The following is a 24,094-nucleotide window of genomic DNA, read 5'->3' as shown; positions in this document are numbered from 1 at the left end:
TTTCTCTTTGCGGGCATTCAGGGCGCCAAGCAGAAGGGTCTCAACGAGGATGGGCAGGTAGACAGCGAGGAGAAGAAAGAGATGAGGGCCATCATCCAAGCCATCTCGCCCAAGAGGCTGAACAACTTGAGGGCTCCTATGACTGCAGATGCCATTGAGAGCTTCGAGTCCTGGCTCCAAGGCCGAGAGAGTGTTCTCATAGATCTCCAACAGGCCTACTACCCGCTCATCTTCCGCTTCACCGTTCGCCTCATGGGAATGTGCGAGTGGGCCTCATCCCCTTCTGAGCTACGGAAGCTGCAAACTGCCTTCTGGCATACACAGCGCAACTCCGGCTTCTGGACAACGCTGTGCCCATGGCTACCCCAACCGCGACTGATAATGAGGCTAAAGGGCGCTTTCACGCTATGGTATATGACTCGCACTGCGATTGCTAAGCGGATCAAGGAAGGAGGGCGGGAGGAAGACTTTGCCCAGAATCTGATCGACGAGAAGATGAACATTGACAAGATTTCACGATGGGTCATCGGAGCTCTTCTAGCAGGTACGCTCAACACTATCGGTACAGGCGCGTACACAGTGGCATTTTTGGGCGCCTCGCCAGAGCTCCGAAAGCAGTGTCGGGAGGAAGTCCTTTCTACAGTCAGGGACTCTGCCGAAGCTCGCGGCGATGACTTTGAGTCGTTGACACCGCACGAGGCGCTGTCAAGGATATCGCTAGACGAATGGGAGAACAAGTTCACATTCCTGCATCTCTGCTTCAAGGAATCCATTCGCATGCTCCTCACCAATTCCTTGCTTCGCTACTATCCCGGGCCCAGCAAGGACTCCAAAGGGGTTGAAAAGGAGCGCCTGACAATTTATGGACAACCGATTGAGGATGATGTCTACGTCACCTACTCTCCAGCGAGCAATCTCCATGATGCCGAGTCGTTCAAGTCTCCGTTCCGCTTTGACCCAACCAGATATAGCAGGGGAGAAGGAGCTACCGACTACACCTACATCGCCTGGGGCGCAGGTCACCACAGTGAGTATGCCTTCGTTGAGCACAGTCTTGTAGTGCGTTAAGTCATTCCCTCAAGCCTGCTCGTCTCTCTTCCTTTGCGCAGAGTGTCCCGGCATCCGCTTTGCAAAGCTGGAAAGCATTGTCGCCATTGCATCTTTGATCTTCTATATGGACGACTTTGTCACGGTTGATGAGCGTGGCATAGCATATACTCTGGAGAATGTCCCGTTACCAGACCTGAGCCAGAGCCATTGGAGAACCCCGACGAGATATATGAGGGTGCGTGTAGAGAGGAAGAGGAGATCGTAGGGGCACGCATCCATGTGGCGCTGTCGACCTTGTAGACGCTTCTGTGAGATTACCCATCATCTTCTATGCGATACCCATGCTGCTCTCAAAAGATGTGAGGAGGTGGCTCGCGTGATGTGAAGAACTTTAGCCAACTAGCACAGCTGCGACCTCTCTATCGAAGCCTTGTACCCGGATGGGCATTTCGATTGTGTAAAAGGGGTTCTTCATCACTTGGTCTGCATATACTTCGTAGCATTTCTGCAGAGCGCCCTGAGGATTGGGGTGGGTAGCAGGATGCAGCAGCACGAATTTGACGCCTGTTCAGATGCGGGGTGAGCAGGAGAGCTTCAGTAGCTAGACAGGACACGGCTTTCTGCTCTCTGTACCCACCTGTGGCAGTACCCTTGATTGCTAGTCCAAAACCATCAGCTTCGAGTGACTCCATTGCTCCCTTGTTCCGCCCCTGAGTCGTAGGGTCTAGCCTTGCAGTGATTGCGTGAATACCATGGAGGGTACCAGCCAGGATGAGGGCTTCGTTGGAGGACACGGAATTGAAGGCCGGGCTCGCTCCAGAAGGAGGCGCCGACTGATAGATCAGACCTCCAGCTTTCGAGATGATCCAGAGCTGAGAGGAGGAGGTTACCGAGGTCATGATCGGGGTCCCACCAGGCGTCACAGGAGAGGTGGGTGGGAGGAAGGAGGTGAGCAAAGTGGCAGGCCGAGTGTAAAAGGGGCTAGGGTTCTCCGGAACGGAAGTGGACGGACGCGCTTGGCGGGCCGTCGTCTCCGTCGCCGCTGAGTCGGTGGGGCCGGTGAATGTTGCTTTCTCGCTAGACCCGCCTCCCGACGACGGACTTGCTTACCCCCTCCCTTTCCTCACTGTCCACAACAGCTGGACCTTTAACGTACCTACTCCTCTCCACATTCCTCTTCCTCTCCCGTACTCTCATCATGTCAGGCTGGGGATCATGGCTGTGAGTACTGAAGGCTCTGCCGGGTACGCATGTTTGGGGAGCAACTTTTGTCCGCGGTGCGCCGACAAGTGGAGAGGTGGCATGGCTGCGACGGGTAGGGCAGTGGGCAAGATGAGCTCAGAGCGTCGTCTTGAGTGGGATCAGAGATTGGAGCCTGTACGGAGGATGAGTGAAAGCTCAAGTGATCATTGGGTATCACGATTCTGCCCTTCTCCCACTGCCGCTTGTGATATTGGGATTCAGGTAGCCCCTTGGCCTCAGCACCTAGGGAACGTGAAGGGGCAATGCGAGATCATATTACCCGCGACTGAAATTTTCCTGCTGACACTGCAAGCTGTCCTCCTCCTTTCACTGTTTCGACCTTTCAGCTCTAACGCAGGAGCTTCTGGCGGCTCGCCTGCTGTCAAGGAGGGCAACTTCCATGCCATCACCGACACCGTTCCTCAGGACAGCCTCTATGGAGCGCTCGAGCCTTCCGATCTCGAGTGGACTTGCGCTGGTGGTTTCGTCACCGAGACACAGACTTGGTATACTATCCTGAAGGATGGCAGCTTTGCTACTAGTCAAATTATTCACTCTGCAGTAGGGTAAGTACGCGGGTTTGGTGGAAGAGCGGGCGCGACGACAGAGGTGGGTTTGACCGAACCGAGACCCAATCCTGTTTCCAGGCTGTGGTACCCTCAGATCCAAGTGACTTTCAAGTACTTCAACCCAAAGACCAACCAGAAGATCTGGAAGTCGGTCAACGTCACCAAGTTTACCACCCCGCCTCCTGAGGGCTTCCGCAACAAGAAGTGGGACAAGCGCTCCAGCAAGTCGGACCAATACTCGGCTCTCTTCGAGACCCTCGACGATGGATCTGAGAAGTACACCATCGAAGCCAACATGAGCGATGACTTGCAGTTGGCCTACTCGTTCACCAGGCCCGCTGCTGCGAAAGGCTGGAAGCTGGGATCTGGTGCCAATGGCGGCAAGTCCATCTTTGGATCCAACCCCAGCTCTCCTGATGGATACGTTGTTCACCGCTTCTGGCCGACTGCCAAGAGCACTGGCCACTTCATCATCAAGGGACAAGCCATTGATGCAGAGGGACAAGGTATGTTTGTGCACGCCATTCAGGGCATGAGGCCCAACCTCGTGGCATCGAAGTGGAACTTCTGCAACTTCCAGTCGCCGGACCTAGGCGGAGTTCAGGCAATCATGATGGAGTTCACCACTACCAGCGAGTACGGAGGAGCATCCGCGGGCGGTCAGAGCAAGTCCAGCAGTGAAACTGGCGGTCGAGAGAGTATGACGGTCAACATTGGCTCTGTCACTGTAGGTGGAGAGCTAGTTGCTGTCACTGCTGCGACCAGAGGGTCCAAGTCGTCGCCATCCGACCCATCCAAGGGATCTCAGTCCAGCGTCAAGCATCTCGATCGAGTTTTGGACAACGAGACTGGCTACCTGGCCCCGCAGTCCATTCAATTCACCTGGGAGGGTCCGCAACTCACGAGCACTGGTGGCGACAGGAAGGGAGACACGTCAAAGCTGGTCCGAGCTAGCACCAAGGTGGAGCTCGGCAAGCCTTCGCCCGTCTCCGAGGCTAAGGGACTGGTTGACAAGGTGGATGTGCTGGCCGAGATTCCCTACATGGTGCGAAAGGTGGTCAACTACGTTGCGGGCACGAAGCCTTACATCTACCAGACGCTTAACCCCGCTTCGCTGTCCTTGACTGTCCCTTCTGGAGAACACGCTGTGGATGGACAGAAGGTGGAGGGCTCGCTTTTCGAGGAGCACACCTTCATCAGCTCTGTCGTGGGCGATAACATTACTGGCGGCAAGTAAATTAGGTCTAGACGTAGTGAGAATGGGAGATGCTTTTCGTTGTATCGTGAGATCACACTTTCCGGCCATGGTAATCGAAGTGTCTTTAGTGATCCCTTGCCTGTCGCCTTGAGCCCAGCTTTCTGCTCACGCGTCCGCTCTCGAAGCGAGCAAAACAGTACTGACCGAGTGAGAGGTTTACAATGCCGTGTGCGACGGTGAGGGCCCCATGTGGGGGCCCTTGAGCAAAGGGAGAATCCTCACGCAGCCCCGGTGCGTGTCCTGTCCTCCCTCTATTCACGCTACCTCGGCCTGGAAGAGGGTGGGTCCTCTTTTTCCCGGGCGGCGCGTGCGCGATTTGCGTGCAGAGCTGCAGTCGACTCCCTCCTTGCGTGAGGTTGGGCCATGCTGCACTTTGCTCCTGTTGCTCCTTCGAATCGCCCTTGGCATCATCCCTCGCTATCATGACCTCGACGTGCACTGCTGCTCAGCTTCTTCGGCAGCGTGGGAGAGAAAGGCAAGATGAAGTATGAGTGGAGCCTTGGCATAGGCATGCTTCGATTCGGCTCAAGCTGCAGTGCGAGACATGCCGAGCAAGATCCCTTCTTCCCCGGTCCCGGTATACCAGCTCCGTTCCTGCGTGACCCCTTCTTTGGACTCGCCCTTTTGCTTTGCTCTGCCAGCTCCTCGCGGCTCTAAGCAGCAGCAGCAGGTGCACAAGGCAGAGGCGGCTACGGCTCATATGCAAGGCTGTGGACCCTGCTTTTGCACTTCTTCCCGCCATCCTCTGCCACACCACCACAAGCCTTCCTTTCCCCCTCTCTTCACCACCTCACACGCTCCCTACCTAATTGCTACACCACGAAGCCCCCAACACCCCCACACTCTTTTGCTTCTGCTGCCACCAACCACTCTCATTTAGCACTCTTCCTCTGCATCAGTCTTCCAGCTCATTCTCAAGCCCCCTCAAGACCCACACCACCAGCGCTCCCCCTGTTCCCAGAGCATCACAATCGCAGCTAGTCTGCCTTGCCTGCTTCGAGCGCAACGTCGAGGTATGAAGTTGGCGCTGCTGTTCTGAGTGGTGAGTTCAGCAGAAGAATTGTATGGCCCTCTCATCATCATCATCATCAGGCGAACAATACCTCAACTTCATCCTCCTCTCTTCTTGCCTTCCACTCGGGTTTCATCAGTCGAAGTCGCCGCTCCGCCAGCTGCAGCTCGAGAATGTCCTATGATCGTCATCAGTACCCCCCACCTCATGACGATCATGGGCCACCTCTTCAGCAGTCATCATCAACTCTGAGCGGAGCATTGGACATTCATCGCGAGCAGTCACATGGGGACAGCGTACATGCACAACTGAGCTCGCCATCGAAGGAGCACGACCAGAGAAGAGCACATGAGCTTCCCACCACCGCTGAGCAATGGTTTCTTCCGTCTCCCCCCGAGGCGCCCTCTTCACAAGGGCGCTCCTCGCTTGCACATGCTCTTCAATGGCCTTCCACTCCAGCCAGGCCGGCTGTCCCACCAACGTGCAGTACCCCGGTCAAACGGACGAGTGAGATGCAATGGGAACCTGATTCAGCCTTTGAAGTCAATGCTACCCCGTCCTGGACGGCTGTACAAGACACCAGCCCCACAGCTTCTCCCTTTCCATTCACCTTCGTCTCGAACCCCGTCTCTCGAAGAGAAGGATGGGCCGAGCAGCGTGCGGCCGGCACATCGCAGCAATATCAGCCGACAAAGTTGGGCGGACCAGCGATGGGGTTCAATGCAGCACAGTGGGGCTCAGCAGGCATCGACCATTCCCGCTATGCGACATGGCCGGCAGGATCTCGACCAACAGCAGTCTCGGACGATGATTTGCACCACCATAAGGGTACGGACGGCATCGGTTCTGGACTTGGTGAAGGACTCGACCTATCGCCTAGTGTCCCAATATTAAGCCGACACGACAACAGTCAGGGTACTTCACCTTTGGGAGGCAAGCGAACCAACTCCTACGACATGCCTCCCGACCGAGACGCCGGACCTCTCACTTTCGACTGGGCCAGCGCTCCGGCACCGTCTGCTGATAGCCAGCATCCAAGCGCGCTCTACCCTGCACTCCCCAGTCTCACTCAAGGCTTGCAAACCCTCGGATTGACTCTCGATCAGCTGACAACATTGGGTCCAGCCGACGACACACACAACGACAGCCAGCTCAGTATCAACACTTCAGCTGACTCAATGCTCAGCTCGCCTGACTTTGACAATTCATGGGAAACCTCACTGAGTGCTGAGCAGTCAAGCATGGAGTCCAGCTTTGCCTCCTCGCGCACACCACCTCAGATGAAAGGATGGTGTGACCCTTCCGTGAGTTTGTCTCTGGCACCCCCTCGTGGGGGGCATATACTGGAGGATGCGACTCCTCGAAGTTTCCCCGTCGCCAGTGGATATGTACCACCTGCAGCCTTACCAGTAAATCTTGAAGCCAATCAGCATGTAGCCGCAGACAACGGTCTGCCTCCTCGTAGCAGCTCTCCTCGCCCTTTCGCGAGCGCCTCACAGGCGGCTCCTTTGGATCTCATGGATGAGCGCTTGCCCTGGGGACCCCCTCCTTCCCCTTCGTCCTCGTCTGGCTGTGACTTCGCCGATCCGCATTCGCAAGCCCCGTCCTCTGCTCAACCTGAGCCTTCACAACTTGCTGAATTGTTGGGAAGTGATGCGATGATTCAGATTCAAGCGAAGCTTGGCTTTGGTCCTCCGAGCATCAGAGCTGGCCCTGCCCAAAGTGCTACAGCTGCCCCTTCGCACGTGGCTCACCAGGCAGGTTCGACGGCACAGGCTCGGATGCGTCAGGCACAAGACAAGATCGGCACGGAAGAGGTCTTGGTAGCTCTGAAGAACCTTCGTATGTTCCTTCAAGGTACTGATGATCAGCAACACTTGAGATCCGTCATCGAGCTCGAGAGCAGCATAATCCAGAGTAGAGACGTTCAGATCAGTGGGTCTTCAGCAGACCCGCCCCCGCCCTCCGAGGCAACAAAGTCAGCGACAATGGTTGCACCGTGTCCGCCTCGAGTCTAAGGCAGTGCGGACAACCTTGCGAACGACAACAGACAAAGCAGCTCAGACTTCCTTCTGACAAACCATGCAGCCATCTATCTTGACCCAGATGCGTCCCAGCAGTCCAAGTGACCTTATTCGCAGCATATGCCTATACGATCCCACCCCCTAATGCCTTGCTTCTCCTTTTTTCGGTATTCACGCCCCCTAAGGCCTAGTAGAGGTAGAACCACACAGCCATGACATAACGCTGGTCGTGTTGTGAATAGCTTTCCTTGTCCATACCTTTGCTCATACTTTCATTACATAGGTGCTCCTAGACACTGCTTCTGCTCTTGGCCTTGTGTGTGGAATTTAGCCCGAGCATCGCGGAGTCGCGTCGCGTGGGCAGGGTGAAGGAGGGAGTCCAACACTTCGTCTTTCCGCTGCACGCTCAGATCCGCTCCCTTCTTCCTCAGACCAAGAGAGACATCCTCCAGAACCTCCTTCAGGCCGTACTTCTGGCCACTAGCTAAGCGAGAACATGAACTTCACGCCCCTCTATCCACTAGACTCCCCCTCCAATCTGCACGTCTCCCCAGGATCCACCTTCCTCCTCTCCGTCGCCGAGTCCCGCACCCTTCTCGTGCGATCCGCCGCAACCCTCGCACTCGTGCGCTCCTGGACCCTCCCGCCTTCCCACCCACCTATTGAGCACACCGCCTGGTCTCCCGATGGAGCTTACTTTCTCGCTGCTTCTCTGAGCGCAGGGAGAGTAGATGTCTTCGTACTAGATCCGAGGAGACAGCCTGAGGAGGGGGCGATCTTGTCTGGTGAAGGAGAGGAGAGGGAGAGGGGAGAAGATGTAGGCGCTGTGGCAGTCATTGAAAGTGGGCCGATGAAAATAACGGGAGCTGCTTGGGCGCCGGCTGGTGGACCGCCGACGATTTTGACCTTTGCTGGAGATGAGGTGAGGCAGAGACTGTTGGAAGGGCAAGTGCGCGGATAGTAGCTGAACCACGACTCTGCTTTTTGAATGGCTAGCTTGTTATGACTGCACATTGCCTGGCCGATTCTTCGGCAGCATTCTTTCCCGACGTCAAGAGAAGCAGATGTGAGTATTATGGGTATCACTTTCATCCTCATGACATTGACATCTGAATCAAGCCCCCTTACTCTGCCTTGCCAGACTTTCCGCACCCAACTGACCGAACACGCTTCGCGCTTTTGCATCGAGCTAATCCGAATACAAGCGCACCAGAGACGGTAGCAATCTATCATTACGTTGAGCAAGAGACCTCAAGGCCACAGGGAAGCTACGCAGCGTTGCTTGCCTTCAATCGAAGCGGAGCCTCATCATCCTCTTCAGGCCCAGGTCTGGCTTCCAATTGGACTCTCGAGAGCTCCTTTCCGGCCAGGACGAACGATGCTGCTTCCCTCAGCTGGTCACCCGATGGCACTCTAATCGCGGTCTGGGAGTCTTCAATGGAATACAAGCTCAACCTCTTCACGCCGACTGGCCACTCCAGAGGAACGCTGATGATCTCAAGCGATGCGAAGAAGGAGAGTGAAGGACCGATCTTCTTCGAGCCCCACGGTGATGGGCTAGATGGAGAAAGTGCCAATCTCAAGGCCAGCGGGACGAGCAGTAGTGGCAGTCTGCGCTCGTCTTCTGGACCTACCACTCGGGGTGGCTCGAGCAGGGCAAAAGAGGAAGAGAACGGAGACGAGGGGGTGATCATAGCCGGGGGAGGTATGGGCATCAGGACAGTCGCATGGCAGCCTTCCGGTCGAGGGAGCCACCATGCGACCGGCTTGTTGGCCGTGGGCGGTTACGACGAACAAGTTCACCTCCTCACCCCCTTCATCGACGCCTCTCCGGATGCAGGCGACTGGGGAGTGCTACGCCCCTCACTTGACCTCGCCAAGAGGAACTTTTCTTCGACCGGTCACTTCAAGTCGTCTGCTTGCTCTTTCCGCGAACCGACAGGATGGATTGAGCAGACTGGCGGACGGGGGATTGTCGGCTTCCTCCAGGGCTCTCTGCCTGTGGCTCCCCCAGCGTTGAAGGCAGATTGGGACAAACACAACCCGAAGGTGGGGATATGCTGGATGGAGTGGGATCCGAGCGGTAAGCTGCTGGCGGTGAGAAATGGTGAGTTGGAGAAGTGAAGTTCCAAGACAAATTGTCAAAGAGCACCCTGACTGACGGAGCTTGACTTGTCCAGAGACGTTGCCTTCTACGATTTTCATCTACTCTGTGGTGGATGATTCCGCATCGTCATTACCAACGTCTGCACCTCAGCTCTTGACCGTTGCTTTGTTCTCGGCGTCGATCTCCACGTGTACCTGGAGACCGATGCCGACAGCAACAGGTAGTGCAAATCTTTCCGGCTCATCGGTAGCGACATTACCACAACTAGCACTTGTGACAGGGACAGCTGCAGTGTATACGTGGGACCTGCTGTCTCAGCATACATCCGGGCCTCTAATGAGACTGGAGGGAGTACCAGTGCCAATGTCCAGTGGTAGGTCTCATTTCATCTTTCAAGCAATGTGCTCTTGCCTGCTTTGGCTGACCATCTTCGCCCTCCTACTGCAGGCACATCATTCACACCGACATCGGTCCGATACTCCCCGGACGGGCAGAAGATTGTCCTGGCGTCGGCGGGACCCCCGAATGAGATGGGCGCACACTGCGTGGGCGTAGCAGTGGACGAGGATGTTGCAGACGAGGCGTCGATGTCGTCGTCGTAATGAAGCGAAGCATCAGACATCCTCCACAGTGTGCACTGTCGGAAGCGGCGATCTCTCACCGTTTTCCGAATTTCGGAGAGATTTTCCTGGTCCGGCCGGAAAGTTGGCGGGAGGTGACGGGGGGTGACGGCACTTTGCATGTGGGGCGCCCCGCAACGAGAAGAAGCCGCTCCGCTGCCTCTCCCTCGGTTGGTAGACTACGAGGGGTTTACGGCTCCAGAGTATCGGAACCGATCTCCACAGCGGGGTGAATGTGATGTGCTCTGCATCACTCCAATACTTCTTGGCAAGCTACTTGTCCGTCTGTACCAGCTCTCTCCCTCATAAACTTCTTGCTTTGACTTGATACCCAGCAACAGATCGGCGATTATGCGCATGTTGCTGCCCTTGCTCGTCCTCTCATCCATAGTAACTTGCGCTCTGGCATCGGTCATGCCCTTGGAAGAGGAACCAGCTCTACTGGTTGGCCGGGCTATGTCCAACGGCAACGGGACAGAGAGTGCTTCAGGTGACACCTCCAACTGCACCATTGCTTCTAGTAACGGCACTACTCCCGTCTCGTATGATGGAGCTTACCGGCCTCAGGTGAGCTCACAGCATTCGGATTCCCCGCGCCTGGACGCGTGGCTGACTTCCACTTTCACTGTCGTCTACAGATCCACTACAGCCCTAGTCAGGGCTTCATGAACGACCCGAACGGTCTGGTCATCTCCGGTCCTGCTGGGAACCGCACCATTCATCTGTACTACCAATACAATCCTACCGGCCTCGTAGCAGGCAACCAGCACTGGGGTCATGCTACTTCGAGTAGCTTTTCCTCGTACGCGTGGCAGAATCATCTGCCGGCCATTTCACCCAAGAACTCAACGGAGGGTATATTCAGCGGCTCAGCTGTCATTGATACCAACAATACCAGTGGCTTCTTCAATGAATCTACTGCTCCGGAGAATCGCATTATTGCCATCTACACTCTGAACACGGCCGAGGAGCAGAATCAGAACATTGCCTACTCTGTGGATGGAGGGTACACCTACACAAAATACGAAGGCAATCCCGTACTCTCTGATTCGGGAAAGTTCCAGACACAATTCCGTGACCCCAAGGTCTTCTGGGACACAGACCGCTCGCAGTGGGTGATGGCCGTCTCCCACGCTCAGCAGTACCAAGTGGGCTTCTACACATCGTCAGACCTCAAAACATGGACCGAGGCGAGCAAGTTCACCCTCGGCGGAATCTTGGGGTACCAGTACGAGTGCCCTGACCTCTTCCCCGTCACGATGGTTGGAGGACCCCAGGATGGACAGACGACCTGGATCCTCCTCGTTTCAATCAACCCTGGATGGCCACCTGGAGGCTCTGGAAGCCAGTACTTTATTGGTGATTGGAACGGTACAACCTTCGAGCCTAGGGATAGAGCTGCCAGGTTGGCTGACTTCGGCAAGGACTGGTATGCAGCTCAGACGTGGAACAATGTGGCTGACAACAAGACCATGATCATTGGCTGGGTGAGTCCGACCCTACTTAGCAGTGTCTCTCTCACCTCAGCGGAAGACTGACTTTGTTCACTCCTCATCGTGCCCCCCTCCAGGCTTCCAACTGGCAGTACGCCGACAGCGCTCCCACTGGCTCAGAAGGATGGAGGTCGAGCATGTCGGTGCCCCGCGAGGTCACGCTTCGTTACGCTGCCCTCAACCCTCTGTTCTCCGACTACCAGCTGGCTATGACACCCGTCAATACCACTGAGATCGCCAAGTCAGAGGTGTTCAGCAAGGGCTCGAGCGCAAATGCTACGTCCTCTGCTAGCAATACCAACAGCACATCAGCTGTTGGTGAGCAGACCATCCAGCTACAAAATGCTGTAGGAGCCTATGATATCTCTGCCAACTTCTCCATCAGCGCTGATGCTGCAACGAATGCGACTGCATCCTCTTTTGCTGAGCTGCGCATCTACGCCTCGGCCAATGGCAGTCGTACAGATCAATATCTGCGCGTGGGCCTGGTGGGAGGATCCCAAGGCGGTGTTTACATCGATCGTCGCAAGGTCGGCGGCACGTGGGCGGACGATAGTCCCTTTTACACGGATCGCTTCAGCAGCTACGTCCAGCCACGCTACTCTTCCAACGACACGACGACTGCTGACCAGCTATGGGACTTGCGATTGATCGTAGACCGGTCTCTGGTAGAAGTCTTTGTCAACGAGGGAGTTCAGTCCGCTGCCGTGCTTACGTTTTGGGACCAGGGAGCCCTTCCCGATGCGCTCGAGGTGGTGTTGGGCGATGGTAGCGTCCACATCGATGGAATGCGCGTGCTAGCCTTGAAGAGCGGATGGTTGGAGGGATGCTAAAGTGGTGACAGATCGACGGCATGCAGTATCTTCTATACATCCAAGGTGGTAAATTCTACTCGTTCATCTCCTTGTAGTGTGACAGCGGTGTCCCAGGGGCGGAGACGTATCTGGGTCTGATCTTTGCCCCCTGAGAGACTGGTCACAATTCGATGGAACATCTCTATATGTGTGTTTTCCAAGCGGCGCGACAAATGCACGCATGGCGATCCATAGAAGGGGGGTGCGGGGCCGAGGGAGACGTGGTGTGGCTGCAAGCAGGAGAGCGCCACGCCTTGTCAGCATTTTCCTCTGGGCAGGGCCGGGCTGGCCGGGCGGGCTGGGCTGGGCGTCTGTCCGTCCCTGAACTTGTCTCGCTTGACAAGCAAATCGGCGCCCCGGCTCTTGGGGGGGGGGGAGAAGAGTGCGCCCACCTGCTGGAGCTCGGACAGACTTGACTGGTCGCTTGCCTCTTGTGGCTCCTAATCGGGAATAGTCTACAAACACAAATTACGCCCACCCACTGATGCCTGCCTGCGCCTCGTCGACGGCTTCGGTGTTCTCCTGACTGCAGCTCCGCTTTGGCGCCCCGATGTAACCTAGAAAGCCGTGGGGAAGTGGGAGCAGCGAGGGGACTGGAGCAGTGGTGGGGCCAGGACAGGGCGTGGAGGAGAGTATAGGCGCGCAAAAAGGTCCCAGGGCAAGACGAGGGTCTAGGCGAACAAGGACGGCCGGCAGGCGGGGAGAAGCGGAGAGGCGAGACTAGGCGAGACAAGAGGTAAGAGGGGCAAAGAGCAAGCAAAGCCCTGTGCAGCATCCAGGTTGCAGGCAGCTACCATCATCATTATCATCATCATCAGCAGCAGGCAGCAGCAGGCAGTGGCCACACGCAGGCTTCGCCCCATCTTTCTACATCTATCTCATTTGATGTTCAGGTGTTACTACTCCTTGCCCACCTATCATACCTCGCCTCACATCAAATCCACCCGCGGCATCTGGCGTTGCTCGCTGCCTACCGTCTCCTAAGAGTCCTCCCATTTACATCCTCGTCCCCCCCACATTTACACCCGCTCACGGCCCCTTTTGCTTGGCAGGGCCCAGTCGCACTCCAAGCAAGGTACATAGTGGGACTGAGCAATTGACTCAGCCAGCTGGACAGCAAATCCATATCAGCCCCTCTGGCCTACATTGCTCATTGCAGCAGCACCAGCAGGAACGGCGAATAGGATTCGGCTTGCCACCCCGAGACAGACTTAGTTCAGTACGGCCAGCTCAGGCACAGCTTGGGTCATTTCATATCTACCCGTCCCCCCCAGGCAAAGGCTCCCAGGCTAGAGCTCAACCCTGTCTCTTCAAACACGGTCGCAAAGGTAGCAGCGACTCGTCATTAGAGAGTAGGGATAGAGGCAAAGGAAGCTACATACCGTATTGCAGTCAGGCCGCGGAAGACGGCAGCAGGAGTCATCAAGCTGCAGCAAAGTAGCAACTCAGTGAAATTTGCAATCATCCGTATCACCTCCCCCAGGACATAGGTCCCCCGGGTCAGACTTCCGAGCATACTGCAGAAGACGTCTTGGGCGTCTCGCTGCATATAAGGGCAGTCTCGCCCCTTCTGGCTCTAGGCACCTGCTCTTGCCTCTAGTCGCACTTTCTCCCCTCTCTGCCATCTCTCCTCTGGCGCACTTCCACCGACTGCCATACCCTATTCATCTCCCGTTCCGAAAAGACGTCCTATCCCTACTCAGCAAGTCTGCAAGCGACCCTCACTAGCAGCCGAAGGAGCGATATCCGCCCCGAAAGCGAGTCCCGTACATTACATCTACTATACCTGAGCAAGCCGGACCACATCGGAAGAAGCAAAGAGCTCTACCCACGAAACTTCCCACCCTCCTTGCGCTTCCTGGTCCTCGCCTGTCATCCGGGTGGAAGGTGTGGCCCCCCCACTCCCTAGTCGCGCCCTTTTCATCTTCTCTTCGCGATCATTTCTCGATAGCCACTGGCGGGCCAGGGCAGAGAATATCAAGCTTCGGTGAGTCTTTGCTGTCTTATGCGTTCTCAGCCATCAGCTGCAATCATCTGGGCCTAGTGGAGTGCTGACTTCTGCACCTGTTTTGTCGCAGCTCTGCTGACGTACATCTGGAAGATCACTTATGGCGGATGTCGCCAGTCGTCCAAGGACGACAGACTTCGCCTTCATGAGAAGGTTCAACGATGACATCGACAATAGCAACACAGACAATGGCGATCGATCAGCAAGTGCAGCGGACTATGCCTCTTTACTCGCCGGGTCGTCCCTTTACTTAGATCAACGCCTGAACCCCACCTCATCGCTCCCAGCAAACTTCGAGGATACTCTGCAGGCGACACAAGCGCTGCTCAGCAGTGGGAATGCTAGCAGTCTTGTATCCGATGTCACCTCTGCAACAGGCGCAGGCGTAGACGAGGGGCCTGTCTCGAGCGAGTTCCAATTCCCAGAGATCCCGGCGGCACTTCTAGAGCAGGGTCCACAGTATCAATACGTGAGTCACATTGACTGCGACAGTCACACTGCTACATTGCCACTGACAGTAACAGTAACGTCCATTCCGCCCTTGCCCTCGCAGTCTGCACATACCCGGATGAACGTCTTCGCTGAAGGAATGCCTGACGACTTTGGCGGGCTGGACTTTGTTGGCGGTACAGGAGACGCATACGGGCTTCCACTTACGTCGGTACCATACGGATCTGCGTGGAACCCAAGCAGCTCTGGCTCGATCACTGCAGATACTCTTGGTCAGACTACTCTTTCGCATCCAGACCGGGATCAATCATCTCCGTCCTCAGCATCTGTACAGTATGGCGATCAAGGATCTATGGCAAGCCACGATGTCTCTTCGGCGACGCAAGATTTCCTTCAGCTTTCAGGATACCACAGTGCTAATGCGTTTGACGGCAGTCAAATCACGCAGCAGAGACAGATGCCGTCTTCCAATCCGTCATACGATGGCTATTATACTGGCCTGCCAAAGGCCTCATCTGATGGCAGCCTGTACCAGCAGCCCATTGGCTCCCTTGGCAACGCTAGCTCTGCTACCCATCCTCAACGTTCTGCCTCACTGCACCTGCATCAGCTCAACTACAATCTTCCCATCGGCGGCAGTCTTCAAGCCTCGCCATCAACGTCCAGACAGCAGACGAATGACGATATTGGTCAGCCTTCGAGCCCCAAGCGTATGCGCACCATTAGCTCTGCGACAGCAACATACCCAAGCGCTTTGCCTCACTTCCAGTCTCCTAGCACCGGCCACAACTACGCTAGTCTAACACGGTCTCAACCGTCACACCTCCCACTGCAGGAAGGGCAACCAGCCCTGTTTGATGTTTCTTCGTCGAACAATCGTATGCGCGCGGACTCTGGGGCATCGAGTATGACGAGCACGCGCTACGACACATCAGTGCCCCAAGCGATCGACCGCTTCGGCGAGCGTGCATCGAGCGGCCCAGCCTACTTCAGGTCGGACTGGTCCGATGGTGTCTTGCAGTCTGTGAATAGGAGCGGGCCTCCTCCCAGAGCACCACTGCAGCCATTCGAGGCGGACATTGCACTGCCGACGAGCTCGAGAAATCACCGTCCTCTTCTCGTCCCCTCCTCTATCTCGGGCCTGCCAGCCACGTCAGTGGCGAGGGACTTTAGAGCACAGCCTGGCTCTTCATCCAGCGCTGACGGCCTCGGATCTGGGAGGACTCCGCGCAAGAATCTCAATGGCGGTAATGGCAGCACTGATGACGAAATGGACGATTATCCAGATGCTCCTCCTCCCAATCCAAGAGCGGTGGCTTTGGCAGAGGCGGCGACGACTCGCCAATCAGGTACTCAGGCTCAGCAAGACTGTTTGCAAGCCCTCAACGAGACGATGAACCAGTCACTGGAGCAGGATGGTGTGGCTCGATGCCCCTTTCCTCACTGCACCAAGACGTTTGCCAAGCATCGCTCGTACAACCTCAAGACTCATCTGCGGTCGCACTCGCAGCTCAAACCCTTTGCCTGTTCCTCCTGCACTCGTGCATTCTCACGAAAGCACGATCTGGAGCGACATGCTCGTGTCCATTCTGGTGACCGGCCGTACATCTGTGAGGTCTGCGGTCGAGGCTTCCCTCGTTCCGACGCATTGCGACGGCATTGGAGGGTTGAGAAGGAATGTGGGGACAAGGCCGGCGAGCTTGACCCAAATAGTGCACCAGGCACGAGCAACATGACGTCTCAGGCAAGCGGCATGGCTGCCCTAGCGCCAATGTCCTTCAGCGGAGCCGGCGCAGGAAATGATGCATCTGGTCGAGTAGGCCCTGATGCAAGATACCACATCACAAGTGGCACTAGCTCCTTTGCTCCCGAAGCAATGGGGCATCGTTATGGCGACGCTTTCCCGCAAGGCACGTCGTCATCTTCAAGTACGCTACTGGGCACAGGAAAGAGGCCTCGAGAGAATTGGTGAATACCCTGCAACATACCCAAAGCACCCTATGGATTCTCGTCATTGTCACCATCTCCCAAGCCACAATAGGTCAGCGCGACATTACTTGTACATGTCTTTTAGACTCTACCTTCCTTCCCGACCTCGCTTCCAGGCGGGTACTTTGGTGCTCTGCCTTTCCCTACTTTACCCTATTGATGGATTCTCAAAGGAGGCTGGCCTCCTTGAGTTTTCATCTTGCTCCGTCCTCTGCTCCCTCTGCTCTCCTTGTTCCATCGGTGCCCCTTTCCCTTCTCCTTGCTCCTACTTTTGGACTTGTCTCTCCCTGTGACGTGTATTCCCCCTTTCCCTTCCCTCCTCTCCCTCCACATTCTTGTAGTCTTCGTTGTCACCTGCGATATATCCTACCTTGGCTTTGAGTCTTCGGAGTGAGTGCCTTATCTGATGTGCAGGCCGACGCGGTGCACATTGCCGAGCGCGAGAAGAGGGTGAAAGTGATGTGGCCCCTGCACATGTCCAATTTGAGTTGCTTCACCCGGACCACTCTGGTCTTTTGTCCTTTGCGTCAGTCCATCGATCGACGTCTCCTTTTGTGTCCCCTTCTGTCTCTTCCACCTCTCCTCTCCCTCTCCCAATCCCTCCTTCTCAGCCAGTCTGCGTAGCATCGTCGCAAGTTCGACATCCTGGGTCTCTCCTGAGCTGGCCTCAGTCGCCGGAAACCCGCTCCGTCCCCTTCCCCCCTCACCTCACCTCACCTCGAGACACATCACAATTGAGCCCACGAAGCTCGATTCTAGACCGACTTCAGCCCCGCTAGCTGTCTGGCCACACCCACAAATGCTCACCTCCCTCCGCACCAAACTCAAGTCCCTCCGCAAAGACCCCGAGTCAACCAGCCATGCCCGTCTGCTCCGTCAAGCCGCCAAGGCTGAACGCTCAGTGATCCAGACTGCCGCCACTGACCTTGAGAAGTGGGAGCAGGGAAAGGGATATGTAAAGACGTCCTGCAGAACCTCGTCGTCCCCGGCTGTCTCGTTCCAGGGGACCGAGAAGGAGACGGGATTGACGCTAGCGGAGAGCGAGAGGACACTGTACGAGAGAGGAGGTCAAGGAGAGGCTATTTGCAGAGATGGTCTCGAGACGGGCTCGCAGAGTGGTCTCTCTGTACAGCGGCAGAGCCTCGATGCTGTGCCGCAGCTTCAACTACCCACAATCACTCAAGACGGGATGAGTCTCCTTGGACCTCCTGAAGATGCTAGTCCGGCTGAGTCTCTTGGCCCTGATGTATCTGTTACCCAAGCCGCCGAGGGTCAGAATGCCTCTACATCTTCCCAAGACGTTAGAGCAGATCAAGTTCGCCATGCAGCTGCACTGAAGGTACTGGAAGAGAAGGAAGCTCTGCTACGAGAGATTCAACAAATTCGCAAGACGATCAGTGACCTCCGGAGTGGGGCCGCTCCGGCCGCAATCTCGAGCGAGAAGCCAGCAGACCCAGCACCGCCAACGCCGGAGAGCAGGCCTTGGTTGAGTGCTGCACGCACGGTTTCTGTATACAGGCCTCGAAGAAAGAGCGTGGCGGACCTCTTTGCAGAGGACGCTCCCCAGCCTATGCACTCGTACCATGCGAGAGGTATTGCTCCTTCCACTACGCCTCGCCTGGGTCTGTCACCCGAGCTTGAGGCGATTGCTGCATCGAGACCATCTGATCTCGCTAGACGTCGTTCGAAATCCGTAGGGGCATCGACGATGTTGGACACTTATGGAGGTCTTGCAGGCTCAGGAGCAACTTCTCGCCCTGATGCATATCGCAAATCCTCGACACCAGCAGCTCGACCCAAGACGCTTTATGACCAGCCATCGTCTTTCCAGTCTGGCGAAAACAACGAGCAGCGCGTGATCGTGGTGAGCGAAGAGGAGAAGAAGCAGCGCTATCGAGCTTCCCTCGGACGGACAGATACCAGAAAAGCGTCTGGCGTCCGAGACAAAACTACAAGTAATCGGATGAGTCAAATGACTCTATCTGAACTTCAGGAGCGACACCTAACCAAATTGCTGCAGTTACAGCGACCCACTACCACCAAGCTGGCTGAAGCTCAAGCACTGACCACTGCCAGGGAGCAGTGGCAGCAAAGGCAAGCAGCAGAGCGTCAAGCACAAGAGGTCAAGCTGCGCGAGCGACAAGCCCGTGAGGCACAGCTCGCTACGGAAGCCAATGGCAAGAAGAGCCGGGGCCAAAGCGTCAGGTACTCCATTCGAAGCAGGAGCAAAAGCGTTCTGGCTCCTGCTATCCTGTCAGGGAACGCCATCGAGATCCAGGTCCCACACTCAGAGCATGAATCTGAGCGTCCAAGCACCTCGCTCTCCACCCAGCTGAATGCGTACAATCGTCCCCCTGAAAGAGGCGAGGCAATTAATCGAGCTGACGTATGGAGACAGGGTGTCCCATCGCTCAGCAAGGCTCACACGTTCGAGAAGGAGAACTCCTCAAGCCAAGCAGTGAGGCAGCCCCCACCATTCCGAGCGCAATCTTCTCTCGGTCTCGCCCCTCCTCACATGGCCAACCCAGAGCAAGCTGTGCGAGCTCGCTCCCGCAGGTCACATTCCTCTGCTGGACTCCTCACCATGTCGCAAGAAACCTCACAGCCAGTGCCAGTCGCAAGTGGCGGCGAACAACCAGGCCGGCAACGTCGTGAGCTTACTGCTACTGACATCCGACGTATAAGGGAAGGAGCAGGACGGAGGAGGTCTGTATGTTTTGCTTAGCTGCAGGTGCGCTACCGAGTATCTGGTGAGGCCTGTTCAATGGGCGCTGCCTCTTTCATCTCACACACGCCGCTGAGCAATCATGAACAATGGCTTCCGAGCGTCTGGCACGCCCGTAGTCCGCCCCCCTTCGGAATGCTCGCCCTTCGTTTCCTCCCTCAGCATTAATCCTGTCTCTCTGATCTGATTTCTCGTCTCCCAGAACTTTGTTCATAGCATTTCTGTGTCGTCTATACTGGTGCTGACGTTTACGCAGTGAGTAGTGAGCTGCCTCGTGTCCTTTGAGCTTATCCGGAATAGTGGAGTCAAGCAAATGGGCTCTGTTTTTGCCAAGCGTCCAAGCGTGGGGAACCAAGAATCAAGGGTCCGCGTGAGATGTGCGGGCGATCGAGCGGACTGAGTCCTTTTCCTTTTCCGCTGGTGCTGCCCCTTTGCCCTGACGGCGGGCCCTCTGAGGCGGATTTCCGATCTACATTTCAGGGCTGGAGGATTACCCCGCATTTTCATCAGCAGCACCATCACACCATCCACACGTCGCCCTTGCCCTTTCCCCCTCTTGGCGTCGATCTCATCTCGTCTGCACTAGAGACTCTGTTCCTCGTTCCATCCTGGGATTTGCGACGAAGCTTGTGCGCTCAGCGTTAGTGGGGCAATTTGCGATTGTTGCTCTCTCTTTCTCCTCCTTTTCCCTCCTCTTCTTGTATACCCCATCAAAATGGCATCCGAGCAACCCGGACCAAGCGCAGCAGCTGCTGTCCCTCCAAGCGATACCACGGCCACTCTCTCACAACAGGGTGAACCTGGCAGTAGCAGCAACAACAGCAATAGCAATAGCACTCAGGCAGCGGCTGCCCCTCCTCAGCGCAGCCCATCGCATAAGCAGGCTGCTCCACGCGAGGAGCCCAGACGGAGGCGTCGCAAGCCTCGTTCTGGACAAGTGGATCGAGGCGTTCCCGAAGCAGAGCGAATAGGTCTCGATGCTTCTCAAGGTGGTTCGAGAGCAGCCAAGAATCGTCGTGACTCCTCCTCTTCCTCTTCCAGCAGGGATGGTCCTACTCGACCAGGAGTATCATCAGACGAGTCCTCTTTCCCCTCTTTTCGAGGTGATCTACCCTGGAGTCGACGTGGATGGCTGTATGAGCTTAAGCCCTTTAGAGGAATGTACTACGATGTAAAGAGAAGGGCTCCTTACTATCTCAGCGATTGGACGGCCACTTTTGAGCCGAGAAACTGGTGGACAGTGGCTCAGGCTGTTGTGAGGATCTACTTTATCAAGTGAGTGCATACAGGCTGGCAGAGCAAAGTTCACAAGGCAAATTACCTCACAGGAGCAAAGAAGGCTGATCGTATGCACGTTGCCTTGATATTACCCACGACTGTCTCAGTCTGATGCCGGCCATTGCCTATGTGCTAGACATGTACCATCGCACAAATGGAGCCTACGGCGTGAATGAGGTCATCTTGGCTTCTGCAATGGTGGCCATCATCTTCCCCCTCTTCTCTGTGCAGCCGCTGACCTTTGTCGGTGTAACGGGTCTGATCAATCTGGTGAGTGGCCCCGATATGTGGTGCTTGGCATTGGCCCTCCGTTCCGGTTGTGACCACCATGACCTTCGGCCTATTACGGACGTGGGCTTGAAGCAGAGCAGAGGCCGTTGGGTGGAAGTGCTGCGCCTGTGTCTGCTTCTTGCCCCGCCCTCGCCTCTGCGGTCTGCCTATCGTGCCTTCCGGCTGCGACGCCCGGTGACGTGGGGCGAGATGCAGGCGGTGCTTCTGTGCAGGCCACTGAGGCGCCCCGCGACCCTGGCTGGCTGAGATGGCGTTGGCTCGCTTAGCACCGGCTGCAGCACCAGGCAGCACCTTGGCCCTCCGTCTTTGCCTTGCCCTTTCCGACGCTGCTGGCCCGCCCTGCCCGCCTCTGACACAATGGCCGAAGGCCAGACTGGATGATGACGCTGACCACCTGTGCACTTCACTTTCCTCGGTCTTCGACCCCCCCTTGAACCTTCCGCACTGGTCGCACCTCCTTCTGTCTCCTCATCATACGCCCTCCAATCCCCTATCTCTGATTCCACTGACAGGTCAACTACACTCAATACGACATCGTCGTTGACTACTACGGACTCGACCAAATGGACTACCTGCGCGTCCAGGCATGGTCGCTGATCTGGGCGTGAGTAGCAGCAGCAGCAGCAACAGCTGTGTACGCGTACTCAGCGCGGGACGTGAGAGGAGACAGCGATGGCTGACCTAGACACTGCATTTGTTCGATCTTTCGCACCATTAGCGCTGGTTTCCACTTCCTGGCCGCCATCTTCAATCTTAGCGATTTCACCCGCTTCATCACGGACATGACTTCTTCCACCTTTGGCTTTTACGTCGGAGCTGTGTAGTAAGTGTTTCCCGAAGCCGCTAGCGCTATAGGGTTCGCAGCACTGCGACTGACCGCGATGTCCTCTTCCCCCGACAGCATCGAAAAGGGCATCGAGCTACTAATTCTCGAATTCGAGCCTGCACCGCTGGACAACGCGACCGGCTGGCTCTCAGTCGCTATCGCGATGCTCTTCGTGGTGTCCGTCTACTTCGTATCTGCAGTCGGCAAGACTTCTTACCTGCCCTTTCAGCTGCGCTCGTCGGTGGCTGCATTTGCATTTGCCGCCGGCTGTATCTTCTGGACCGGCTTTTCCCACTTCCCGGACAATTCGCTCCGACGTGTTCCGATCGAGCGGCTGCCTATCACCCGCGCCTTCTTCCCGACCATGGACCGCTCTTGGTTCATCGACTTCTGGAACATCGAGGCTCGATGGGCCTTTGTCGGCGCACCGCTCGGATTTCTCATTACCCTGCTGTTCTGGTTTGACCACAACGTATCCAGCGTCATGGCCCAGGCACGCCAGTTCCCCGTGAGGCGACCGGCCGGCTTCCACTGGGACTTCTTCCTGCTCGGTATTACCACACTTGTCTCTGGTCTTCTTGGTCTTCCGGCTCCGAACGGACTTGTGCCTCAGTGCCCTTGGCACACGGAGGCCCTCTCTGTCTTCAAGCAGGTAAAGGAGCCCTCGGAGGACGAGGAGAAACCCGCTGCCCGTAACAGTGGCTATGCTGGAAAAGTGCGCAAGCAGCCCTCACTCCCTGCCCGGGAGCACGTCGTCAACACCCGTGTCGTCGAGCAGCGAGGCTCGCACCTTCTGATTGGTGCCCTCACCCTCGCCACCATGACACGACCATTCCTCGTTGCTCTTGGCACCATGCCTCGAGCCGTCTTTGCTGGCATCTTCGTCCTCGTCGGCTGGGGCTCAATCGAAGGCAACATCATCACCTCTCGTACCCTTGCCATCTTCCGCGACAGGGCAGTGGCCCCTGCTGACGATCCTCTCAACCAACTTCGCCGATCTAAGATCGCTCTCTTCGTCGGCATTCAATGGTTCTTCTTTGCCATTACCTTTGCCATTTCCCAGACGATTGCCGGCATTGGCTTCCCCGTCCTGATCACCTTGCTCATCCCCTTCCGCTACTGGATTGTGCCCAAGTGGTTCAGCCCGCTGGAGCTGCGGGTGCTGGACGCTCCAACCGCCGATGCTGCCGGTGTACTGGCTTCGATTGGTCACGAATCGGAGCGATGCACTGGTATCGGATGCAAGATCGCTGCCGATACCAAGATTGCTGGCACAGAGTACGACCTGGACGAAAACATGGCACAGAACAGCAGTGACGAGAGCGACGACGATGATGTCCAGCCTTACGTCGTTGATGGCGCAGCCTACACTCCCGAGAAGCGGGCGCGCTCCGCCCCTGCTCCCGCCGTACAGCAATCGCCTTTCGTTGCGGGCCACACACCGAACACATTCAGCATCAAAGCACCAGGCATTGCATACCTCGAGGCAGGAAAGGAGGCCACTGCAAGCAAGGAGGGCAGAAAGGACAGTCGACGTAGCCTGATCGGTCGCCTTCTCGGGCGTTCTCATGACAATGCTGCTACCTTCTCCCACCCACCGGAGAGGGGAAGCGACCAGCGTCTTGCCGCCAACACGAGCCAAGGGACAACGGCAGCAGACGACAAGGGCAAAGCCGCAGACATCCCTGCTATGCCAGCTGCTAGCACCTCCTCGACTGCTGAGCCAGCTACAGACGTGAGCAAGACTGGCACCACTTCCGCCGCTCCTGCCGCTGTTGCTCCTGCGGCTGCAGCTACATCTGAACAACCTGCAGTCTCTGACAAGAGCGCTCTCGACGAAGCACCACAGTCGCCCTTCGAGGAGTCCAAGCCACTCGAAGCCGCGCCTGCTAGTGGTGGAAGCGCAGTAGGCACAGCCAGCGAAGCCCAGAGCCATCCAACGACTGACACCATGACTGGCAAGGACGAAGCTACGACTGCAGGAGAGACCTCAGCTTCAGAGAATCCTACCTCTATTACGCAGACTACCAATGCGCCCTCTACTATCACTTCTCAATATGTTGCGCCCTCAACCGAGCGATCTACTGCTCCTTCGACAAGTCAGACTTCTGCTCCTTCAACGGCCCAGACTGCTGCACCCGCGACTGTCGCTGCTGCTGGTGCGCTGTCTGCATCTCAGTACGGTGACGCCTCTCAGCACGATGTGCCTGCTACTGCTCATCAGGGTACTGACACGCCCTCAGACGCTCAACAGGGCAGACCCTCCACCGCTTCTCGGTACGGCGCTGCCCCTAGTGC

At 56.5% G+C, this 24,094-nt stretch overlaps 9 protein-coding genes across 9 annotated transcripts; 8 read left to right on the top strand and 1 right to left on the bottom strand.

The window, feature by feature from the left end:
- Positions 1–96: 96 nt before the first annotated feature.
- Positions 97–1,276, top strand: BCV69DRAFT_235018 (cytochrome P450; the record flags this gene model as incomplete). The annotated part of the gene is made up of 2 exons (XM_025489899.1): positions 97–1,027; positions 1,110–1,276. Coding segments are annotated over 2 exons (1,098 nt in total), but the record flags the coding sequence as incomplete, so codon positions are not given.
- Positions 1,110–2,129, bottom strand: BCV69DRAFT_266056 (transport protein particle complex subunit). Its single transcript, XM_025490800.1, has 2 exons — positions 1,688–2,129; positions 1,110–1,614 (listed from the first exon to the last, which is right to left on the bottom strand). Exons 1-2 carry the CDS (start codon positions 1,947–1,949, stop codon positions 1,442–1,444), a joined length of 435 nt encoding a protein of 144 aa, XP_025349861.1. The 5' UTR covers positions 1,950–2,129; the 3' UTR covers positions 1,110–1,441.
- Positions 2,130–2,181: 52 nt separating this feature from the next.
- On the top strand, positions 2,182–4,198 carry BCV69DRAFT_280303 (oxidative stress survival, Svf1-like protein). Its single transcript, XM_025491565.1, has 3 exons — positions 2,182–2,271; positions 2,640–2,858; positions 2,940–4,198. Exons 1-3 carry the CDS (start codon positions 2,249–2,251, stop codon positions 4,096–4,098), a joined length of 1,401 nt encoding a protein of 466 aa, XP_025349860.1. The 5' UTR covers positions 2,182–2,248; the 3' UTR covers positions 4,099–4,198.
- A 671-nt stretch (positions 4,199–4,869) lies between these two features.
- BCV69DRAFT_94651 (hypothetical protein) lies at positions 4,870–7,467 on the top strand. The gene is made up of 2 exons (XM_025495655.1): positions 4,870–5,161; positions 5,271–7,467. The coding sequence occupies exon 2, from the start codon at positions 5,305–5,307 to the stop codon at positions 7,147–7,149; it is 1,845 nt and encodes a 614-aa protein (XP_025349859.1). The 5' UTR covers positions 4,870–5,161; positions 5,271–5,304; the 3' UTR covers positions 7,150–7,467.
- A 116-nt stretch (positions 7,468–7,583) lies between these two features.
- On the top strand, positions 7,584–9,877 carry BCV69DRAFT_266052 (hypothetical protein). The gene is made up of 5 exons (XM_025490799.1): positions 7,584–8,077; positions 8,152–8,221; positions 8,297–9,262; positions 9,336–9,635; positions 9,710–9,877. The coding sequence occupies exons 1-5, from the start codon at positions 7,652–7,654 to the stop codon at positions 9,862–9,864; spliced, it is 1,917 nt and encodes a 638-aa protein (XP_025349858.1). The 5' UTR covers positions 7,584–7,651; the 3' UTR covers positions 9,865–9,877.
- A 419-nt stretch (positions 9,878–10,296) lies between these two features.
- Positions 10,297–12,208, top strand: BCV69DRAFT_296678 (putative SUC2-invertase; the record flags this gene model as incomplete). Its single annotated transcript, XM_025494033.1, has 3 exons — positions 10,297–10,449; positions 10,521–11,369; positions 11,453–12,208. The coding sequence occupies 3 exons, from the start codon at positions 10,297–10,299 to the stop codon at positions 12,206–12,208; spliced, it is 1,758 nt and encodes a 585-aa protein (XP_025349857.1).
- Positions 12,209–14,337: 2,129 nt separating this feature from the next.
- On the top strand, positions 14,338–16,659 carry BCV69DRAFT_296677 (hypothetical protein; the record flags this gene model as incomplete). Its single annotated transcript, XM_025494032.1, has 2 exons — positions 14,338–14,706; positions 14,791–16,659. The coding sequence occupies 2 exons, from the start codon at positions 14,338–14,340 to the stop codon at positions 16,657–16,659; spliced, it is 2,238 nt and encodes a 745-aa protein (XP_025349856.1).
- A 550-nt stretch (positions 16,660–17,209) lies between these two features.
- On the top strand, positions 17,210–19,697 carry BCV69DRAFT_280296 (hypothetical protein). The gene has a single exon (XM_025491564.1). It carries the CDS (start codon positions 17,476–17,478, stop codon positions 19,399–19,401), a length of 1,926 nt encoding a protein of 641 aa, XP_025349855.1. The 5' UTR covers positions 17,210–17,475; the 3' UTR covers positions 19,402–19,697.
- Positions 19,698–20,116: 419 nt separating this feature from the next.
- On the top strand, positions 20,117–23,129 carry BCV69DRAFT_244614 (hypothetical protein; the record flags this gene model as incomplete). The annotated part of the gene is made up of 5 exons (XM_025490121.1): positions 20,117–20,676; positions 20,787–20,949; positions 21,483–21,574; positions 21,689–21,793; positions 21,872–23,129. Coding segments are annotated over 5 exons (2,178 nt in total), but the record flags the coding sequence as incomplete, so codon positions are not given.
- Between the last annotated feature and the right edge of the window lie 965 nt (positions 23,130–24,094).

This window comes from Pseudomicrostroma glucosiphilum (assembly GCF_003144135.1).
Source record: "Pseudomicrostroma glucosiphilum strain MCA 4718 unplaced genomic scaffold BCV69scaffold_2, whole genome shotgun sequence".
In the NCBI taxonomy this organism is placed as follows: Eukaryota; Fungi; Basidiomycota; class Exobasidiomycetes; order Microstromatales; family Microstromataceae; genus Microstroma; species Microstroma glucosiphilum.
Note: the sequence above shows the minus strand (reverse complement) of the source record. Positions and strands in the feature narration are given on the sequence as shown.